Source organism: Terrapene carolina, unplaced genomic scaffold (genome assembly GCF_002925995.2).
Source record: "Terrapene carolina triunguis isolate 2854851 unplaced genomic scaffold, T_m_triunguis-2.0 Scaffold53, whole genome shotgun sequence".
In the NCBI taxonomy this organism is placed as follows: Eukaryota; Metazoa; Chordata; order Testudines; family Emydidae; genus Terrapene; species Terrapene triunguis.
Window position 1 is genome coordinate 9208009 of NW_020664404.1, and position 17813 is coordinate 9225821.

Below are 17813 nucleotides of genomic sequence, written 5' to 3' on the forward strand. Positions count from 1 at the left end.
TGACATTTCAGAGAAAAGCGTGGCTCACCTCTCTACAATGCTCCTGCTCCGCTGGGTAAGGGTCTGCCCGAGACAGGCCAGCTGATCCAAACATAGGCTCATTGGATCCCCTTTGATCAATACCCTATCTGGAAGGGGGAGTCTCCCGGCTGTTTACTCTTTGCTTGGTTGAGAGATCTCAGAGGTGGCTCTGAGGTGGGGACCGCAGCTGGGCTGGAAGCCGAGCTTGCCCTCTGGCAAACAAGAAGCATAGCGTGGAACAACCCCCCAGGATACTGGTAAGTTTCCTGCCCTTTCCAGGACACACTGCTCCTTGCAGGCGGCTCTGAAGCGTACGGGGAACGGGGCTTGGGCGGGGTTGTGTGCAGGATGCAGAGCAATCTTGGGTGATTATTTCCAAACTCCAGGGCCTGGCAATGAGGCCGGGGTCCACAAGGGATCGGCACCACATCAGTCTCTGCTAGTCACTGCACAGGGCCTGGCTTCCTAGCTACTGAGGCAGCTGCACAGAGCCCCCTGCCTTGGCATCCTCTCTGCTCCTTCACCTAGCATTGACACAGGCATCCCCACACCCGCACCAGCTCTAAAATATTGTCACTGCCTGATGAAGTTCCATCCTTGGGCATAGCGAGAGCTGGCTTGTCTGAGCCCTGGTTGGTTACCCACTGCGTCTGGGAAGCCAGAGTCGGACCTCACCTGGCGTGTCAGCAGGGGACAGCCTGCAGTTTGTGGCAGTGTACTGATGGTGTGGTTTCCACAGCAGAGGGTTATTGCACCCCACGGGGTACACGGGGAGAGGGACATCGTAGCCGGGAGGCCTGAGGAGGACAGAGTGAGATGGCTGCCAGAGATCGCATGCCAGGCTGGAGAGAACGTGATGGGCTGCCTCTAGGCTCCCCTCCAGCCTCAAGCCCTGAGTCTCTCACTGCTCAGGCAAACTCCTCTGCCAAACCTGGGGAAAGGCCTTGGGCTTAGCGGGGCGGCCGCTGGGCTTTGACTGAGGCTTCACAAAGGGGCAGGAGCAAAATCATCAACTACTAAGGCCTGAAACAATCGAGCTAAGAGCATCCCTCCCCCAGAGGCAGCTGCAAGGGGTGGGGAGTGGGGGCTGTAGCCTTAATGGGGAGCTCTGTGGTTTGAGAGCCTGGGCCATTGGGTTGAGAACTTGGGAGGTGCTCGGTCATGTCCACCTAGGGATTGAATTTAGGGGGAGGGATGGTGGGAGTGGGGAGAGGAGGGGGAGGCCAGGAGCGAGCGAGAGTGAGACAGAGATGACCTCAGAAGGGTTGGTTCTGATTCTCCAGTTCTCTCCAGCGAGAGGTTCTTGTGCCCCCTCCCAGCTCCACCGAAGGGCATTTGATTACGAGGACGGGACCCCGCCTGCAGGTGGGTCCATGGGGAGTGGCTGCTAATGAAGATCATGGCTCTTTGGAGCCTACTCTAGGCAAATGGCAACCCCATTGGTGACCGGCCACTCAGAAACGCAGCCATGGCGACACCCGGCAGCCCCCGTGGCCCACGTCGGAGTTACAGCTATTCAGATATATACATGTGCCCTACCCAGTGTTGACAGGGCGGGAAGCTGGCCCTGAGAGGAGCAGTAAGGCTGGGAGCAGGGTCCTGAAGTGGGGGAGCCAGTCAGGGCCCAGCAGCAAGGTAGAAGCAGCCCTGACTTCCCTTACACCTAAACCAACATGTGTCCAGCAACCAAACAGTACGGTGTGTCCCTGTTCTGTCCAGCCAGGGCCCCTGCCAGAGTCCCCTCCAGTAGCTATGGCTCCCATCCTGGCTGAACCAGCCGCGACCCCAACAGGCAAAGAGGGACACTGATGCCCTGCCCCCGAGAAGCCCCTACACATCACCCAGCCCAGGGACCTTGGCTGACTAGGGTCTGCTTGCTCCTCCCTCCACTTGTTCAACTCTCCCTCCCCTGGCTCCATTAAAAGAGGTTTGACCCAGACTGAGCAGCCCACCAGCGTTGCCAGCGGTCCCCCCGAGCGTGTGAGGGGGAAGGTTTGGGCAGGGAGAGGCTCTCCGATATCCCCTAGGGAGAGGCAAAACTGGGAATGAGGGATCAACGTGCCTGAGGGGCTTCGGGGAAGGGAGGCAGGTGTTAAAACTGGCTCAGTAGCCCTAAAGCAGCTGTGATGCGAGATTGTGTTTGACACTAACTGAGATCACGGCTAGGGTTGGCTCAGGCCGGGCACGCGGCTCAGAACAGGAAAGCTTTCTTCTTCAGCTCGTTCCGCTTCCACAGGGCCAGCTTGCTGAACTCCTCCAGGGACATCTCGAAGACACGGTGGAAATCCTCTGGGGACAGGTGCCGCTGGAGGGAGAGAAACAGTGGGTGTTATTCACCAGTCACTCTGTGTGTGTGTGTGTGTGTGTGTGCGCATGTGCCAGATCAGAGTGTGTGTGTGTCTGTGTGTGTGTGCACCAGATCAGTGTGTGTGTGCACACAAAATCTGTGTGTGTGTATGTGCACCAGATCAGAGTGTGTGTGTGTCTGTGCATGTGTATGTGTGTGTGCCAGATCAGTGTGTGTGTATGATTGTGTGCACCAGATCAGTGTGTGTGTGCACACAAAATCTGTGTGTGTGTGTGCACCAGATCAGTGCCTGTGGGTAAATGCCAGATCAGTGTGTATGCAGGTGTATGAGGTCAGTTTGTGTGTATATGTCTCTGTGCCAGATCAGTGTGCACGTGTGAGCACACGTGTGCGTGTACCACTGCGTTTTTTTGGGGGGGGTTCAATTTTCCATTTTGAAAAAACTTTTCATTTCAAATATTGTTTATTTTATATTATTTTAAAAAATCAAAATCAGAATGAAACCATTTTATTGAAACAAAACATTTTGATCAACGCAAAACAAACAAACAAAAAACTGGAATTTCATTTCTCAAGAAATTTCTAATGTTTTGTTTTCGTTGTGTTTTGGTATAGAATTTTTTTTCTGAAATGGTGGAATTTCCCCCAAGATGGAAAATCGGTTTCCCATCCAGTCCTAATACAAACCCTCACACTAGACATGTCTACACACAGAAGTTGCATCAGTTTAACATAAATCAGTTTAAAAATGATTTAGTTAAACCAATGCAACCCCCAGTGTAGACTCTCTTATATTGCCTTTAAACTGGTTACAGCAGTTTAGCTTGCCCCACGTGGGCTTGTACAGCCCGTGCTGCCACAGATTCACTGCTGTTGGTACCCACCGTAGCTAGATCAAAGCTAGCTCAGGGATCTCTATCCCTGCTGCAGTCACGCCTCTGATTGCAGCGCAGACAGGCCCAGAGTCGCCTCGGTTTAACATCATGCCTTCAGCTAACCCACTGCCACATGGTGTGGAGAACAGGCCTGAATGCCAGAGCTTCCCTCTGGGCCCCAGCAGACACTGACCACTCCCTGCTGGCTGAGTCCCTGACCTCACACTGCATGTGCCCACTGTAGGTGAGGGCCATGGAGTCTGCTGTGCCTGGGCCCCTGTGGCAGGTGCCCAACCCATGTAGCCATGGGGCGAGAGCCTGGCTCCCTCCTTTTCTAATCGAATTAACTTCCACCTTTAGCATTGGTATAAGAGAACAAAATACCCAGGGCTGTGCAGGAGAAGGGCAGCAGGGGAGGGCAGCTCGGGGATGGGGTGGCAGCAGGCGGTGCTCCAAGTCCAGGGGCCATAAAACATTAACTCTCTCTTCCCTCTCCCCTTCTCCTTTATGTCTTTCTCCAGCTGTTTTACCCTGAACCACCCCCCACTCTGCCCCGGGATCTGTCAGCAGTTGTTTCCTTGGCCCCCTCCCTCCCCTGGGCCCAGACACTGCAGGGCCCAGTGAGATGCCCCATCCCCCATCCGTACCTCTAGCCTTGTTCTGTCCACTCCCAGAGGCAGTTTCACACGACCCCTGATCATCACCATCAGCACCTCATAGGGGTAAATCTGAGAGCCAGGGACAACACAGTTAAACAGCAGGGTTCATTAAAATGCCTGTCCCTGTCCCCATCGCATCCCATCCCCACCGCACACCCCCAGCTCAGCCTGCAATGGGGCATGTTCCACCACCCACAGAAAGCCTGCAGTAGGGCACGCCCGCTAGTCCACACCCCCCAGCCAGCCAGCCAGCAGCATGTAACAAGACGAATGTGTGAGCATCCCAGCCCATGGCTGGGACATGCTGCATCCTGGCCCCAGGCCTGCAGAGCCCCCAGCCACGGCTCTTACCTTCTGCTCCAGCATGCTGGGCAGGGAGTTCCCTCTGTCCATCCTCCCCCGCTGGCCATTCTGCAGACAGCAAAACCCCCAGTCAGTCTTGGGTGGGCATACAGGGCTTCCCACGCAGGAATCCCCACCACCTCCCACAAAGTAACTGAACAAACAGCAGGGTGATGGGCTTCAGCCTAGGCACTGGAGAGAATGGCACTCTGCCCCCACTCACGCTCCTAAACCCCCACATCTCCGCTGTCTCTCTCTTCCCCACCTGGAGCTCCTAAACCCCTATGTCTCTACTGTCTCTGCCCCCACCCAAGCTCCTAAATCCCTGTCTCTCTTTTCCCACACCTCTTTCCCACAATCCCTCCCCATCCTGCCTCTTTGGGTTTCTCTGTCTCCTCAGCCTGCCCTTCTCTCCTTCTCTGGTGCTACCACTCCACTCCCTTCCCTGCTGCCCTGCTCCAGTCCCTGTCCTTCCCAGTGGTCCTGTCTGAGTCTCGGCACCAGTCCTGCACCACTAAGCTCTATCTCTCTGGCAGCTGGCGCCAGCCATGCGAGGTTGGGAGAGGCTGAGCATGCAATGGAAGGAAGGGGCACTTCCCCCGCCTCCCCCAAGATACATCACCGCTCCCAGTGTCTCCCCTCCAGCGGCAGGGCGACCGCTTACCTGCAGGCCTGCAAAACACAAAGAAAAGGGGCTCAGAGAACCCCAGCTCCAGCTGTCTCTCTAGGATCCCGCCCCCCGACTCTCCAGCTGTGGGTGCAGGGGCTGCATGTCCCAACTCATTTAGAACAAGGGGCCGGATCCTCATCCGGTGGAAATCGGCAGGAGGTCAATGGAAGTATTGTGGGTTTTACACCAGCTGGGAATCTGGCCCACAGATGCAATGGAGCTTACGCCAGCCGAGGATTTTGTCTGCTTTCTCTGGCTACACGGAGCGGAGAGGTCTCAATTTCACCCTTCGTGGGCTGCACAAAGCTTTGGAATTCCCAATATCAAAAGATAATGGACAACGGCCACTCAGGGCCTGGCTGCAAAGCCCTCGCTGACATGGCTGAGCATTGACGCCCATTGGCGTGAGTAACGGCCCACCCCAGCAGCGCGGGGGTCACGTCTGGTCTGCAGCGCACCCTGCATGAAGCTAGCACGGGACAGGCAGGGGAGTGAAGCCCCCCAAACAGGCACAGCATGGCAGCGGCTGGGCAGGCTTCCCCCACACCCTGCCCAGCTCCTGCGTCGTGCCCCAATGTCTAGAGGTGAGGGGGGAAGGTGTACCCACCAGCCAGCCAGCCCTTGGCCTCTCTGCTGGGGCAGCCATGTGGACACTGCAGCTAGGAAGTGGACTGAGACCCAGCAGCTCACTAAGGGCCTCCCGACAGCTGTCAGATACTGGCTCCTGCACGCTACCATCCCGGGCCTAATTTAAACTGGTGCCCTGGAGGGGCAGGACTCTATCTCCAGCCCTCCCCGATGCCGTGAGGCCACCCAGACCAAATCCATCTGTCCCTCCCAAGGATAATCAGTGGGGGCAGCTATGGTCAGCATCCTGTGGGGCTGGGCGAGAGATGAAGAGAGGGCACTGGGCACAGAGCTCATCAGCAGTGGGATGGGGGCAGGGATGAGCTGGAATCCCTTAGCTGGTGTAAACCCGTGTGTCTCCGTCGATGCCGGGGTGATTCACACCAGCTGGGGGTCTGGCCCATGGGGCGTGTTACACAGTGCCCCCATCAGGCCGACAGGCCCAGCTAAGCTGAGCAAGAGTTTGATGCTGATGACTCTGAATGGCCTCTCTGGGTTGAGTGACCAGACCAGACCAAAAACAACAAGGAAGTGAGGTTTTTACCCACGAAAGCTTATGCCCAAATAAATCTGTTAGTCTTTAAGGTGCCACCAGACTCCTTGTTGTTTTTGTAGATACAGACTAACACGGCTACCCCCTGATACTTCAAACCAGACCAGACACACATCTCCCCTGCACCTTGTGCCGTGTGCTCCTCTTACCTGGGCTCCCCTTCTCGCTGCTGGCTGGGCTGAACTCTGCTGACTGCAGCTGCAAAAGGAAATCAGACAGCATCAGCCACCAGGGCAGCAATGCCTCTGAGAGGGGCAGGGAGCTTGGATAGAAACTGCCTGCTGGCCTGATGCAAGAAGCAGCTGGAAGCTGGTGAGAAGGACCAGACTGACAGCCCCAAGAACAAGGGGCCTTCTGTACCCACAGAGCAGCTGCATCCCAGGGGGCAACCCAGCAAGATTCTTCCTGCACTGCCCTCCACCTTGCCCTAGAGGACACCTCCAGGGAGAAGAGTGGAGTCTGAGTGGTTTTGGTGCCAAGGAGATCTGTCCCACTGGGGCTGGACTGAGACCCAACAAACTCATTTCACACAAGACTCCGAACAGCCACAAAGTGGTAATGACTCTCAAACATTGCGGACACGGGCCAGATTTGAATCAGTGGCCCAAAGGCATAAGGCCCTGGGTCCCCTCACCAGCAGGGCTGTGAGCCAGCTGCTCTCACTGGCTGATTTGCTTTGGCTCTCAATTCTGGGTAACCCCTCTTCCTGACTGTCCCAGCCCGTGACATTACCCCCAAGGGTACACAGCCCAGCCCGGTGCATTATCAGCAGCCACGGCTAGGCTCGGGCACCGTCAGCTGGATCCCAGCCCAGGTGGAGCGGTTCAGTTTGGCACCATTTGGACCTGAACACCATCTGAACGGATAAGAACAATATGTGGAAAACACCAAACTCCCAAGGACACAACAGGCAAGGGCAGGGTGAAGTGGGGAACTGCACTTACCCTGGTGAGGGTACTTGTCCCATAGGCAGGAAGGGTGGAGGATCTGGAATTCCCCAGGTGCAGAGCTGAAAAAGAGCAAGAGCCAGCGTCACCTCTGGGCTGAGTGTTCCTGCAGAAATCCTCGTACAAAGCAGGGCAGGGGATGGTCCGGGGGAGCGCCCCGTGACTCCTGCCCCGGCCTCTCCCAGCAGGGGGTGCTGCATGGAGCAGGCCAGGAGAGCTGGCTGGGGGGAGTTCTGGGCTACTCCAGTCCCAGCCACTAACAATAAATAAAACCAACACCTGGAACGATACCAAAACAATGTCACTTGTCAGGGTATCGACTTAAAATGGATGCTGCTCCCGTGGATGCCAGGAAAGGCCTGGGGGGAGGGTCTCAGCATCAGAGAGGGGGAAGAGGAGAGGAGGGCATGTCTGGGTCACTGCCTGGCCCCACGCACAGGTGTGGAAGGGCGTCCGGTCTGGGAGCGAGCGGGTTTTCCTCCGGATGGGGAGAGATTTCTCCATCTCCTCCTTCAGGATCAGCTTCCCGAGGTTTGAGGTGACCTAAGGAGAAGTAGCCCTCAGGGTCAGGTAGGACTCAGTGCTGGGACACAGCCCCCCTCCAGCGCCAGCATGCTCCAGAGCCCAGCCCCCGTCCCCCAGCCCCAGTATCCACCAGGGCACAGAACCCTCTCCAGCCCCAGCATCCTCCAGGGAGCAGCCCCCATCGAATCCCAGCATCCTCCAAGCTGGAGCCCCCTCCAGTCCCAGCCTGGTCCAGGACTCAGCCCTCCTGGAGCCCCCGCACCTCCAAGGTCATCCTACCTTACTCAGCTCCTGTTTCTGTCGTTCACGCACGTTAGTCATTTCCTCCGTGAGATCCTCTTCTTCTTCCATGCCTTTCTTGGAGGCCATCCGCTGCCTCCACTCCTTCTCTGGGGACCCAAAGAGGGCGTCAGGGTACAGGGCAAGAGCAAGACGCCAAATCAAGGGGGCAGAGAGATAGAGGGCGGCTGGATCCTTTCCTCGCTGGGGAAATTCAGGGAGGCAGAATGCATCACCCCAGCACCAGGGCTAGCAAAACGTGCCAGGGGATCTTTCATGACCACAAGCGGTCAGGGCCCTGGCTGTATGTCCCATCTGCCCAGCCCCCTCAGTCACCATAATGGGGTGTTGATGCTGACTCAGAGCAACACTTCAGCTTTCCTTGGTGGTTTCCCATCCCAGTACTGACCCCGCTCAGCTTGGCGGGGGGCTGATAGGAGTCGCCCAGCTGCAGGTAAAACACTCTGCCACCACTTACCTACGACTGCCAGGGAGGGAGGGCAGGGCCAATAATCTGTCTCGATCTTGGCTGGCTGGTTGGGGTCCGGGGCCTGGGCTGCTGGGAACTTGGAGCACTCAATGATCTGGTCTTCTATCATGTGCTTGCTCTGTGGGGCTCCCGTCGAGGGCTCTGTAATAGACAGAGGGACAGAAAATTGAGGTCTGGCTTTCCCGTCTCCTTGCGCCCGCTCCCCCAAATATCCCAACCCAGCACCCAAAGGCCGGGGTGGGGAAGCAGCCGCGCTCACCTCTCTGCTTGTAGATTGGCGGCTTCTTGTATATGTTCGGCTCCATGGTGTTGGTCTCTGGAGGAGGGGACGGGAACAGGAGGGTGAGAAATGCCACCACCACCACTGCCACTGGCACAGCTGAGCTTCCGTCTCACTCCTAGAGGAGGTGGGGACCCACAGGTGGGGGAGGCTCGCCCTCCTGCTGTCCCTGCTCTATGGGTATACGGAACAGCGCTCACCCTGCTCCATGCTGGTGGGGTCCAGGAGGAAGGACAAGTGGGTCCCATTCCCACAGTTGGGTTCAGGTGCTGGCTCCAAGCTCACCTGACTCAGGCTGGTGGAGGGGGGAAGGCACCCGAGTAGGAGCAGGGAGGGTGGGGGTGCAGGGAGCAGGGTCTGGTCTTGGGTCTCTGGTTAGGGTTTCAGTGTGGTGTGTGGCCCTGAAGTTGGGGTCCTGCTCCCCTCACACCCATGCGGGGAGCCCTGGAGAGCCCCAGGCAGGGTGTGGGCCGTACCAGGTCGGTGGAAGTGGTGCACTCCGCTCCGGGCTGTGCTGCTGGTCCGGCGACTAGCTGCCTGGGAGGCACTTCCTAGGGACTTGTTTTCCATCCAGTCCCGGATGACCTGTGAACAGAGCCAGTGTCAGAGCAGCTGCTGCCCTGGGACAGACAGACCAGCACACCATGCAGCCTGTCTCTGACAGTGGCACATGCTGCCTGCTCAGACAGAGACCTAACTGCCAAGCCCAGACTGCATCTAAAAGTTCAGTCCCACCCCTTGGGAGGGAAAACTCTCCCAGATCTCTCAGGAAAGGCTGACAGTGCTTGGAATGGTGAGACATGGCGAAGCTGGCCCCAAGGCATACTGGAAGTCCAGCTGTCCATCTCCCTCATCTTTCACAGGGCTCGTTAGTTTAATCCAGCCTCTAAAACTCTCTTGTTCAATCAGGGTCCAAGTGCAACCTAAGCCCCTGGATTCTGACTCCGCTGAGCTCCTGGGCTAGCTGATCTCACCTCAGCCAGTAGTGTGGATGCTCAAGACACAGCCACGGCGTGTGGACAGTGGAGGAGCCATTTGATGAGCCAGTGGGGAAGTAGCCTTTGGAAAAGATGGATCCACTCATCCATTGATCTGCCAGCCAGGCAGCATCAGGCACCAATCCTGACACCTGTCCCAGTAATGCCTTCCCCCTGCAGAGGCTCTCCCAGGGTATGTCTACACCAGCCACTAAGCCCAGGTTTGAGCCCAAGCCCCCTTCCGTCCGCACACAAATCTGTCTGCACTCCTAAGACCCTACTAGGGGGGTGGATCCCAGCCCGAGTCCAGTCCAAGCCCTGTCATTGAGCAGTGTGGACGCAGCTCAAGCAGCAGACCCAAGTCAGAAGGTCTGCACAGTGCAGTATGGACGTGTTAGCATGGCTGGGGTTGGTCACATAGCCTCAGGTTTCAATGCAGTGTAGACCCCCCAGAGTCCGCCCCCCACCCTCAGTCTTCCTAGTGCTCGTGATAGGAGCGAGAGCACAATGGTTAAAATACAGGGTACATTGTGGTGGAGGCTGGTTGGACCTCAAGCTCTGTGGGTTTCTGTTGCCTGTGAGCAAGAGACGCCTGTGGAGAACTAAGCAGGAGGCAAGGTGTGGCAGTACTCACTTCTGGAGAAGGAGGAGGAGAGATGGATTTGGGGGACAGGGACCGCTGTGGGAGGAAGCAGAGAGAGACAGATGCCATTTACTTGACCCATCCTGCAATGACTGGGATACGCAGTAAAGATTTCTGGTACATCCCTGTCCTGCAGTCCAGCGAGGTGCAAGCATCTCCCCTTAGCCGGATGGGAGCTGCCCGCAGAGCTTACATTGGCTCAGCCATTGATGGGGTTTTGGCAGAGAGGGAACGAACACAGAGGACCATGCCCCACCCAAGACACCCTCACCTCTCGGCTCCTCGGCAATTCCACGTGCTCCATGAGGGAGTAGGTGAAATGGGGCTCATAGATCATTAAGTCAGGGCGCTCGATGTCCAGGATCGCCTTGTCCTTGGGAATGGCCGCCAGGTCCTTGTAGCCCAGAACCTCATTGTCCATTCTGGCCTGTGAAGGAGGAAAAGCTCCTTCTCAACCAGAAAAGCCTCAAGCAGGTGTCTGAGCTTCTCCCAGTGCAGGGCAGAGCCCACGACTCTTTCCCGCATGGAGCTGAGGCCTCCCAGCCCATCTGGGAATTTGGAAGGGATTATTCTCATTTTAGAGAGGGAGAAACACAGGCCCAGAAAAGGGGAAGGGACTTGCCCAAGGTCACACAGCAGGTCAGAGCCTGGATTAGAATCCAGGACACCTGACTCCCATTCTCTTACTTTAAGCACTAGCCCAGACACCTCCCCAGAGTGAGGAAGAGAACCCAGAAGTCCTGAGTTCTCTTGCTCTAAACACTAAACCGTACACCTCTCCCAGAGCCAGGAACAGGACCCAGGAGTCCTGACTCCCATTACCTTGCTCTGATTGCTGCCCACACAGAGCTTGGGTGCTTTAGAGACCCTCCAAAAGGGAGATGTGACATGAACAGCACTCACCACAATACTGGAGGGTGATCCTGGGACGCTGGACCCGCGGGAGGAACAGACGCTCCCAGGGGAGGTCAAAGATTGCTGGAAAGGAGGGAGAGACCTCTGTGAGTTTCTTTCTCCGCTGCTGGCTTCGTCAATGCAGCCGACAGGGCAAGGCACGAGAAAACCCAGCTAAGCTCCCCCTGAGAGGCACACAGAGAGGCAGCAATGCCAAGGGAAGCAGTCATCTGATGAGCCTCACTCCCTTGCAGGTGGGAATTACAGTACCAAACCCAACAGCCCCTCCCTGCCTAGCTGGATATTATATGGGTGTGCCGTTTGGATATGTCAGTTTAGCACCATTTGGCTAGATATGGCTTTGGAGGGGGAAGACCATGATGCTGAGAATAGTGTCTGTGCGGGCGCACCTGCACCCGGATTTTGTGTGTATGTGTGTGTGTGTGCATGTGCAAGTGTGCTTGTGTACCTGTGTGTGTGTGTGTGTTCCCACCGCTGCACCTGTATGAAGGGCTGGAGATCAGTGGAACTGACTCCCAGAGAGGAGGGCCTTGATCCTCAGAGCAAGACCTAGGAAATCCAGAAGGACATCAGCCCTCTGATATCCCCATTCCTTGGCATTCTCTTGCCTACACATGCTCTCAGATTTGACTGAGGATATGGGGGGGGCTGTTAACCTCTGGAACTCACTGCCACCAGATACTGTCAAGGCCAAGAGCACAACAGCATTCAAAAAGGCTTGGAGCTGTATATGAGTCACAAGAACACCCACGGCTACATTAGACAGGAGAAAATAGGGGGGATACAAACACCCTCCTGCTTCAGGGCACAAACCAACCTCTAATTGTTGAGAGTCAGGGGGAATCTTCCCTTGTAGGGAGGTTATTCCATAATTGCCCCCTGGGGTGTCTTTCCCCTTCCTCTGAAGCAGCTGGTGCTGGCCACTGTCAGAGGCAGATACTGCGCTAAATGGAGCACAGGTTTGGATCCAATCTGGCAGTCCCTGTGTTCCTAAGACTCATGGGGTGTGTGGGGAAGGTTGGGATTCAGGGAACAATTCATCTTTAATGTGGAGAATGGCTACGAACTGCAGCTCCTCCGAAAACACAAATCACGGTCAACTAGAAATTAAAACTCAGCTGGTCCAGGTCAGGAGCTGCCGCGCAAGTTGAGGGAAATCTGCAGCTCCTGCCCCATACAGCACAGCTAAGTCTCCAACTCCCGCAGCCCAAATGGGGGTCATGTTGTTGGGGCAGGGGGCAGTGCTGTGCCCAAGTGGGCACTGCCAGCAGCTTCAGCAGATGTGTCCATGAGAGCTGCAGTAAGCACTAGGTGGTGCTGTCTGCCCAAACTCCAGTTAGCAAGGGGCGGAGCCCCTAGGACAGAGCACGGAGATGGGTGAAGAATAGACCCTGCTCCTTTGCTCTCCGGTAACATCAACTGCATGCCCCAGCTCCTCAGAAGCATCCAGTGATTGCAATTAACAGCATGCAATTGTGTGGCCCTTGCAGTGCTGAGTGCAGAAGGGCCCAGCACGGCCTTTGCCAGCTCACCCCTTGTTCTGCTCAGAAACTGACACCTGCCCCTTACTCGGCAGGGGATGCTCCCAGGTTCTCTCCTGCCACTGCACCCCCTCAGAGCAGGTATAGTGCTGGCTCCCTTGCCCTCTGCCAGTGCATCTGGGCATTCCCTGCAGCAGCAGGAGGGGCCCTTAATCTCTCTGCAGAGATTGCCAACTATGGGGCCTGCTGGTGCCAGCGGCTCTGTGCTGTGGACACCTGTCTGCTAGTGAGCAAACTGAGACCCACCAGTTAGTGGCACGAGGCCCCCAAACAGAGATGGGCCCCCTGGAGGCGAAAGCCTCCTGCATTCCAATACAGGGCCATCCAGCACACCGACCTCCCCACGCCTTGACCAGGGTGTCCGGGGTGGTTGCAAAGCGGGGGCCTGAAGAGTCTAACCCAGCTCATTTACCTTCTGTAACCTTTCCATTCCGTCACCTGCGGGAAGGGCTGGGTCATGCACAGAGTCCTGCAGGGGGGTGAAGGAGGAAGGTTCGTTAGCAGCAATCAGCCTGGGCAAAGGCATCCTGCTGCTAGGGTCCCAAAGGACGAGCTGCCTGCCCCCCCCCCCGGGTCCTGGCAACAGCTCGGGGGGGCCGCCCAGCCTGACGCCCCTCTGCCTAGTTGTGGCACAAAGCTGATGCCAGGGCTTGGCCTAGCAGATCTGTTTGAGTGAAGCTGCCGCTTAGACCTTTGCTCCCGTCTCAAGTCGGGACAGGAGTCTGCAATGATCCCCAAGGGCTGGTCCATCCGGCACACTGCCATAGTGGGTCGGAGATGGAGGAATAAAGGAGGGAGAGCCCGGAGGCTCTGAGAGATTCAGATCAAACCCATCAGGGACGGGGAGGGGGGCCTCTGTATGCAGCCACTGAGCAATGTCCGGTTCTCAGCTCCTTGGATCTGCAGCCCCCCCCGGCTCCCCTGGGCTTCTCGTCTCGCCCCATTACTGGGCCGAGCTGGCCGCCTTCAGGCGTCTGATGCTAATGCAAAGTGAGGTGCACACGGCAGGGCTCTGAAATATTCATCGGCAGGCTCAGCAGGGGGCTGCCCGGTGGAGAGGGGAAAAGCTGGGAAGGGGAATGGGGTGGGGGGATGAGGCTTGTGGAGACGGAACCAGGGCGGTTCTGATCTGGGCCCCACTGTCTCCTGAGCCTGAGGGCTTGGGAGAGCTGGATATACAACTCTGGATTTGGCCCATCTCTCCTGGCGGGCGGGGAGATGCTGACGAGGGGTTTACGTACCAGTGATTCTGTGTTTCCACATCCCTTTGGGCTCCTAGGCTGGGCTGTGGGTCAGATGCTCCCTCTGCAATGGGGGATAGAGATGGGAAGAGGTGAGATCCTTCCACACACCAGACACGGCATGCTGATCCCCCCTTCACACCCACCCACACACCGCCTCTCCCACGGTCCGGTCTCAGCAGCCAGGGCAGCTTGGACGCAGACACCTGGGGAGATGGACATGAACCACAGGTCAGATGAGGGGAAACTGAAACCTCTGCCACCCTCAGACCCCTGCTTCCCCCACCAGCTGAGCAGCACCCTCCCTGCATGGGGTTCCCTTGGGAGCTAGTGTAGCTTCTTAAATGGCCAGAGCAGGTGCTATTAAGCAGGGACAAGCTTCCCCTTCCCTAACACAGTGCAGCGCTCCCCACCCAGGGAGCAAGAGACCTGAACTGGGGAGCTAGCCAGCGTCCTGCGTGGCCCAGGGTGGGAACCCCTTCCTGCAGGAATTTCGCCCGAGTCTCCCACATGGCATGGCGGAGTGGCACACTGTTCCCAGATGTAGACAGTTCCATTTTTGAAACACGTATTGTTTGCTTGCGCCCAGCTTACAAGCGATCTAGATTGCCCCGTATCAGTGACCCATCCTCTTCATTATTTACCACTCTCCCAATCTTTGTGTCATATGCAAACTTTAACAGGGATGATTTTAGGTTTTCTTCCAGGCCATGGATAAAGATGTTAAATAGTGTAGGGCCAAGAACAGATCGATCCCTGCAGGACCCCACTGGAAACAAACCTGCTCAATAATGAGTCCCCATTTACAGTTACATTTTGTTAGTTAGCCCCAGTTTTGAGCTAATACGCGCAGCCTGCCCAGAACCAAGGGTCTGGGGAGATGGCATGGCTTGGAGCACATGCAGCCTGCTCAGAGCCCAGGACACCGAGCGATGGCTCTACCGCTTCAGGGCGTGGGCAGGGAGGACCTGGCAGTGCCGGTGAGCCTGCAGTGATCTCAGCAGTTGGGCTCCCAGCCAGGCAGGACCCTCCACTGCTGAGTCTTTCCATGCACTGAGCGGTGGGATCATTGCACTTGTTTTGAGCCATTGTTCTCGGGACAATGGGAAGTGACAGAGAGTGCATTTGGACGCCTCCCAAGCTCTCAGCAATGACACAGACATGCTCACTCTCCCTACCCGGCCCTGCCCAGCTCTCCCCACCTCCGACTATAAAGTCCGGTCAACAAGGGCTTTCCAGGAAGTCCCTGGGGCAGCGGACAGACAGCTGGGGAGCAGATCAGCCCATTCCGCAGCCGTGGGGCAGCCTGCGCTTCTGGAGGGCGGAGCCCTTCGGGGCAGTGTTTAATTTGTGCCAGAGCTTGCCAGGGCTGAGCCCCGGCACCTCTGGGCCTGGCAGTTCATCGCCCCGGCACCTCCGGGCCTGGCAGTTCAGAGCCCTGGCACCTCCGGGCCTGGCAGTTCATCGCCCCGGCACCTCTGGGCCTAGCAGTTCATTGCCCCGGCACCTCCGGGCCTGGCAGTTCATCGCCCCGGCACCTCTGGGCTTGGCAGTTCAGAGCCCTGGCACCTCTGGGCCTTGCTACGTCAGTTATGAAAGTAAAAAAATTGCTTGAGCCCTGGCACCTCTTTCATTACAAATTAATCACTGCTGCAGGGGGTACATGCAGGGATGGATCACTGACCCCACCCCTGCAAAAGGGGGTCCCTTCCTGCTGCCCCTCCTTTGGGAAATCCTCTCTGCTCTCTGTGAGTCAGTCCCTTCTCTCTCTGGACAAGCCCCCATCACACCGAGCACCTGGGCGAGGGAGATGGGGTGAGGCAGGTGTTAGGCTCTACTGTGCCACCCTGGTGCCTACTGATGTCTCCAGTCCTCAGTCTCTGGTAGTGCCCCCTAGCATGACTGCTTGGTGGGGCTCTGATACCCCCAGCCTCTGGATTCTGCTCCCCTTACACCATCACCCCCATCAGGGGCTACTGCCAACCCCTCAATACCGCCAGGTTAATAGCCAGGCAGAGATGGGCAAAACCAGGGCTGTTCAGGAGGGTGCAAAGCCTCATCCATCAGGTTTGGATCTTGCACAACCAAAGGTGCAGTTCTGACGTGGGTCCCATTTTACCTGAGCCGTGGAGTTTAGGAGTGGGTCAGACTACCAGCTCTGGCTCTGATCCATCTCTGAGTGCTGGTGCACCCTCCCCACCATTTGGGCACCTCTCACACGGGGAGGCAGTACATGACAGAGCTATGTGGCAGCCCCGCTCCCAGCCACAACCTTATCAGCTCCGCAAGTGGCATCTCCAAGTACCAGACCTCTGCAGCCCCACTCTCCCCGAGCTGCTCTCTGTCCTGAGAGCTGAAACCCAAGCCTCGCCCTCCAGATGCACTTGCCAGCCGGAGACAACTCTGATCAATATCCCTCCCCCCCGCCAACCCACTGCCTGGAAAACACATCCTTGCAGTCGCGGCCTGGTCTCACTGGGCCGGGCGAGCGGGGAACAGAGTAATCCAACTCCGGAGCAGTCTCTAGTCTCTCTGTGTTGCAGGCTGTGGCGGGGGGTGATTTGCCCAGTTATTACACACACCTCCAACTCCCCCGCTCCTCGCCCCCCAGGGTGCAAGAGGCTGCCAGTCTGTCAGTGCTCACAGCAGGGGAGAAGGGGCATGTGCCACCTCTAAGGGAGAGACTCGATATGCTCCATCTTTCCTGGGTTCCATCTGCTTTGGCCTTCAGAGCAGCCACCAGCCGCGGAGGCTCCGGGAGGGAGGGATCAGTGGGCCCTGCTAGGGACCAAAGTGAGGAGCCTTTATCCAGCACCGTCCTCCTCCAAACTCTGGGAACCAGCATCCAAACCAAGCTCAATTCTACGGCTGTCAGAGGACACATGAAAACAGTCCTGTGGCCTAAGCAAAGGGACCAGGATCCCCCGGGGGCCTTTGACACAGGCTTGTGGGGTGACCCGGAGCAGGTCAACCTTTTCGGCAGTAGCCCCGGAAGCTGTTTGGTGAAACCCTGAGGCACCCAATATCAGTGGCCTCTTTCCTTCCATGCCTCGATTTCCCCACGATACCACGGACCTAGCGCAGGGGCTTGTGAGGATTCATTCTGGTTACACGGAGCTCTGGACACCTGGGCCCAGATTATCCAAAATTGCGCAGGGCCCGATGCTGAGAGGTCATGAGAATGAAGCGCTTTCCATGCTCTGAGCCAATCAGCACAAGCATAGGCCTTGCCTCAGTTTCCCTGACAACAGGTCAGGGGACCTTCGCCTTTCCCTCACGCCGGGTGTTTATAACAGGCGTGGAGCAGTCCAAGACATTCCAAGACCCCTCAGGGGCCGGTCCTCCTCCCAGCCATGGCTTGGGACGGACTGGCGTTTGTCTGACAGTCTGGACGGGACTCCCCCAGCAATGCCACCTGAAGCATGCCGCCCAGGAGGCCTGTTCACCTGCCATCCCCAGCCACTGATGCTGTAGCTAAGCCCTGTAGCTAAGTCCTGCCCTCCAGCCAGGGGGACAATGGGTTTGTTGTTCAGAGGCCTCGGCCTCCCTCAGCCCAGCGGAGTCGAACAGGCTCCGCTCCGTCTGGCTTTTCCTCAGCAGGAGTTTGTCTCCCCCCCGCCCTGCCTTGGGCAGGGGGTCCTGTGCCGGGGCCCAGCTCCGAGGCCTGTTATCGCAGGCGATTGTTGACCTGGCGCTGACAATCAGAGCAGAGTTAATTAAACCTTTTGTCCCAGCCAGCACGCTGGGTTGAGAAGGCCCCGGTGGGAAGCAAGGGCAGCAGTCTGGCTGCACTTAGCGTATGGCCCCGGAGCGCTAACAAGCAGCCGCGCAGTTCTGGGAAGGAAAAGAACCCAGCACAGAAAGGGCTGGGGCGGGGTGGGGCTGGGGGAGGGATTGTATTCCCCTCTTTTCCTTTTTTT

At 57.3% G+C, this 17813-nt stretch overlaps 1 protein-coding gene across 1 annotated transcript in view; it reads right to left on the reverse strand.

The window, feature by feature from the left end:
- Positions 1-1619: 1619 nt before the first annotated feature.
- DMTN (dematin actin binding protein) overlaps positions 1620-17813 on the reverse strand; it is a 32865-nt gene continuing 16671 nt past the window's right edge. Inside the window, exons 2-17 of the mRNA XM_024217701.3 lie at positions 13894-13957; positions 13065-13121; positions 11100-11174; positions 10468-10623; positions 10188-10232; positions 9053-9161; positions 8556-8612; positions 8285-8437; positions 7807-7916; positions 7440-7545; positions 7000-7064; positions 6205-6253; positions 4870-4877; positions 4215-4274; positions 3852-3932; positions 1620-2326 (exon numbers count right to left, since the gene is read on the reverse strand). Of these exons, the coding sequence (XP_024073469.1) occupies positions 2213-2326; positions 3852-3932; positions 4215-4274; positions 4870-4877; positions 6205-6253; positions 7000-7064; positions 7440-7545; positions 7807-7916; positions 8285-8437; positions 8556-8612; positions 9053-9161; positions 10188-10232; positions 10468-10623; positions 11100-11174; positions 13065-13082 (1206 nt within the window). The 5' untranslated portion in view covers positions 13083-13121; positions 13894-13957 and the 3' untranslated portion in view covers positions 1620-2212. The remainder of the gene's footprint in view (positions 2327-3851; positions 3933-4214; positions 4275-4869; positions 4878-6204; positions 6254-6999; positions 7065-7439; positions 7546-7806; positions 7917-8284; positions 8438-8555; positions 8613-9052; positions 9162-10187; positions 10233-10467; positions 10624-11099; positions 11175-13064; positions 13122-13893; positions 13958-17813) is intronic.